Source organism: Pundamilia nyererei, unplaced genomic scaffold (assembly GCF_000239375.1).
Source record: "Pundamilia nyererei isolate P.nyererei 1_Seehausen unplaced genomic scaffold, PunNye1.0 scaffold00445, whole genome shotgun sequence".
Classification (NCBI taxonomy): Eukaryota; Metazoa; Chordata; class Actinopteri; order Cichliformes; family Cichlidae; genus Pundamilia; species Pundamilia nyererei.
Genome location: NW_005187846.1, coordinates 218,232 through 221,738, shown reverse-complemented (window position 1 = coordinate 221,738; position 3,507 = coordinate 218,232). Strand labels below are relative to the sequence as shown.

The 3,507-nt window shown below is 44.5% G+C and overlaps 1 protein-coding gene across 1 annotated transcript in view; it reads right to left on the bottom strand.

Moving 5' to 3' along the window:
- fgf3 (fibroblast growth factor 3) overlaps window positions 1-1,599 on the bottom strand; it is a 10,243-nt gene extending 8,644 nt beyond the window's left edge. Inside the window, exon 1 of the mRNA XM_005753633.2 lies at window positions 1,420-1,599. Coding sequence (XP_005753690.2) covers window positions 1,420-1,599 — 180 coding nt within the window. The remainder of the gene's footprint in view (window positions 1-1,419) is intronic.
- Window positions 1,600-3,507: the final 1,908 nt, after the last annotated feature.

Below are 3,507 nucleotides of genomic sequence, written 5' to 3'. Positions count from 1 at the left end.
GTGGGGGAACTTGCACAATCGGTGGCTGACTAAATACTTTTTTGCCCCACTGTATGCCTGCCAGAAATCAGAGAAAAATACAACCTAACATTCTGATTTATTTAAACATTATTATGTTTTTTTTCTAATCCAGATATGACACATAGGAAGAGATCACATCTGTTATTTGGGATCCAGAGTTTCTCACATCTTTCATACTGTTACAGGTTACCTGAACAAAACCTGAACTAGCGTTAACATTCAGCAAATTTGAACAGGCAGCAGTCATGGATTTTTCTGTCACATGTATTTGGCACATCAAAGGAGATCATATGGGAGACAAACACCACTGTTTGCCTGTATCTCATGTATTCTTTGTGGTTTAAACTGGTTCTCCTTCAGAACAGAAAAGAAGCTGAAAGAAGCCAAACTGATGAAGAAATGCCGCAAATATATTTTTTCTTCTTCAAAAAGAAACTGTATATTCTATCAGATGACAACCTCTGTAATGTTTTTGTCCCTTGCTCTCTCTTACATGCTTTCTCTTTCTCGCTACTCTCTCGTTCTTGCACTGTCGCTCTTTGTCTCTCATTCACTCGCTCTCTCTGTAACCAGATAGGTCTGTCCTATACTTCTACAGCTCTTTGATTGTTAGTTGCAGGTTTCATATGCCTGCAGAGCGGCTGCACCTTCCAACAGGCAAGTGATTGTTGAAGGATGAAACTCTAGAGGCCATCAATGGCTGTAACAGACACACAGGGAGAGAGCGAGAGAGGGAGAGCGAGAGAGCGAGAAGCACACACCCAAATATCGACACATAAGAAAAAAACATACAGAAACCCCAGTATACATGTGAATGATGGGGTTTGGACATCATCAGATGTACTCCTTGAGCAGTAAATTATCTGGACAACTTTCTGATTTCTTTCTTTTCTTTGGAAATTGCCATAAATCCATTCATTTACAAGACAAAGACGGTTCTGTGAGTTTATAAATTCATTTGAGAAAATAAATACAAATTTGTCACAGTCCCATTGCTTGACTTTAGAAACGTGGATAAGTGTGATTGGGATTTTGGTGGTTCACGGAGACAGCTCGCTGATAGTTGGTGATACAAGTCTAGATAGTTCTGATTGCTGCGGGTGTGGCTCAGTGTTATGGTTTTTGTCATTTTGGGTTTTAGTTTATACCTTATTGCTTTAGCTTCTGTTTAAGGTTTTGTCGTTTTTACAGCACGGTGATGCGGTGATTAGCGCTGTTCCCTCACAGCAACGAGGCCCTGAGTTCAACTCCACCCTCTGGCTGGGCCCTTTCTGTGTGGATTTTGCATGTTCAGTGTTCAACCCACGTTTGTGTGGGTTTTCTCTGTGTTCATTGGATTCCATCCCACAGTCCAAAGATGTGGGGTGAGGTTAATCCTTCCAATGTTTCTCCACTAACCACTTCTCCGATGGCTCCTCCCAGTCCTACAATGCTGAGGAACTCCAGCTGATGCTCCGCATTGAGGAAGTGGAGTTGAGAAATCGTGAAGTGGAAGCTGTGCATCTTGCTGGAGCTGGAACACCAGCCTAGTAGCTCCATACAATCACCGCTCACGCTGCAAGACCCCAGTCTCCCCATGATGGCTTTGATGTGGGCAAGCACACTAAATTGATACTTTTAGAGGATCTGAGGTGGATTTATACTTTGGTGCATTTGAGTGTATTACTAAAGCTTTGAACTGGCCAAAGATGTTTTGGGCTTTGCTGCTGCAGTGTAAGCTTTTTTGGTAAAGCCCAGGAGGTGTGTGCTACCACTGCTTCCCACTGCTACCCTGTCAGTGAACCAAAGCTTGGATCATGATATGGTTAAGGCTACAGTATTGCATATGTGACATATGTGGAGTTTGCGCATGAGAAAGGGGCTGCTTTTTGATAAAGTCAAGGATTTTGCGCAAATGAAAGAACTCGTGCTTTTAGAGGATTTTAAGAAATGCTTGCCAGATCGAGTGATAGTCTATTTAAATACACTAAAAGCTGAGTCCTGGCTGATGAGTTTGCCCTTACACACTAGACTGTTTTTTCATCCCCAATATGACACTATGGTTATCCTGGTGAGGGGAGGGCACCTGTCACCTCAACCTCATGGCGGCATGTGGTGACTGCAGGTGTTTCTGTTGCATGAACTTGGTCATCTCATTGCTGTTTGTCCAGTGCTAAGAAAGAAAGAAATGTTGAAGAACAAAAACCTCTCTGCTGTAGAGCCAATACAGCATCAATCTACTGTTGGTCAGCATAAACCACAGTGCCAGCAGTACAGTTAGATGAGGCGTTCATACTTTTATCTCTGAAGGTTTTCGTTCACTTACATAAGTGTGAGGGACCAAGTTTCTATTACAAGTATAAGGGATACCTCTGCAAAGCATTCTGAGGTGCAATAATGCGCTATAGTGCCTTTTCTGACCAGTCGTACTGTGGCTCACATTTGTTCGTGTGGGGAATAAGAATGTGTATGTTGCTCATGCTGCTTTATATAGTTCCCCTATTTTCCCCTTTTGTTTCTGGCACCGTGCGAGTGGGGATTCAAGATCAGCTGACAGTTGCTGGTTTTGATCTTATTTGTGGAAACGATTTGGCAAAGGAGCAATAATAGAGTGTAAGGCTCAGACACTGAGGAGGGGAGACAAGAACACTAACACTGGGAAGAGGACGTGTCACGGAAGTCGGGATTGCACTGGGGATTTACTGTTATTTTCCTGCACTGTAAATAAACGCACTGTTGCCTCAAAGAGTCCAGCATTTGGGTCCTCCTTTCCCCACATCCCCATGGTTGGCCAGCGCTAATCGTGACAGAATGATCCAGCCAAACATGGTCGCAGCAGACTCTGAGGAGAGGCTCAGGAGAGAGGTTTACACACTATGTGATTTGTGGTGGGAGAAGCCCGGGGAAGCGTTATGTTGAGCTGTGGAGAGCCAGCTGCAGGAAAAGCTTTTAAAATTTCCCTGGCTGGTGGACTCTCTCAAGCCAGTCATCATGGACTTCCTGTTCTCCACCTTCCACCTCCACTCTCCAATTCAAGCTGCTCACTGGCCTGGGCAGCCCGTAGATTCACAGCCTGACACGCTGCCCCTGTCATCTACATGGAAACGATGTTCACGCCACCAGCGCTCCTCACCGCAGCCGGATTCCCGGACATCTCAACAGCCGGCTGTGGTGAGTAATAATGACATTTTTTCATTTCCCACACCATCTGTGTTTTTGTTTAAAGTGGACAGTGACACCTCAAATGCTGCTGTAAGCCAGCCGTTAGCACAGCTAGCCTTGCCTCAGTCGGAGGTCTTCACTCCACTCTCTGCTTCACCATCTGCAGCTGCTGTGCCACCATCATCTCCACTGCCTGTGGCCACCTGGGCCTTACACAGAGTTTCTGTCTGATTTCTCAGACTTTTTATCTGATTTAGTTCTGAACTCAGATAAAATAATTATTGTGGGTGATTTTAACATCCATGTAGATGCTAAAAATGACAGCCTCAACATGGCATTTAATCT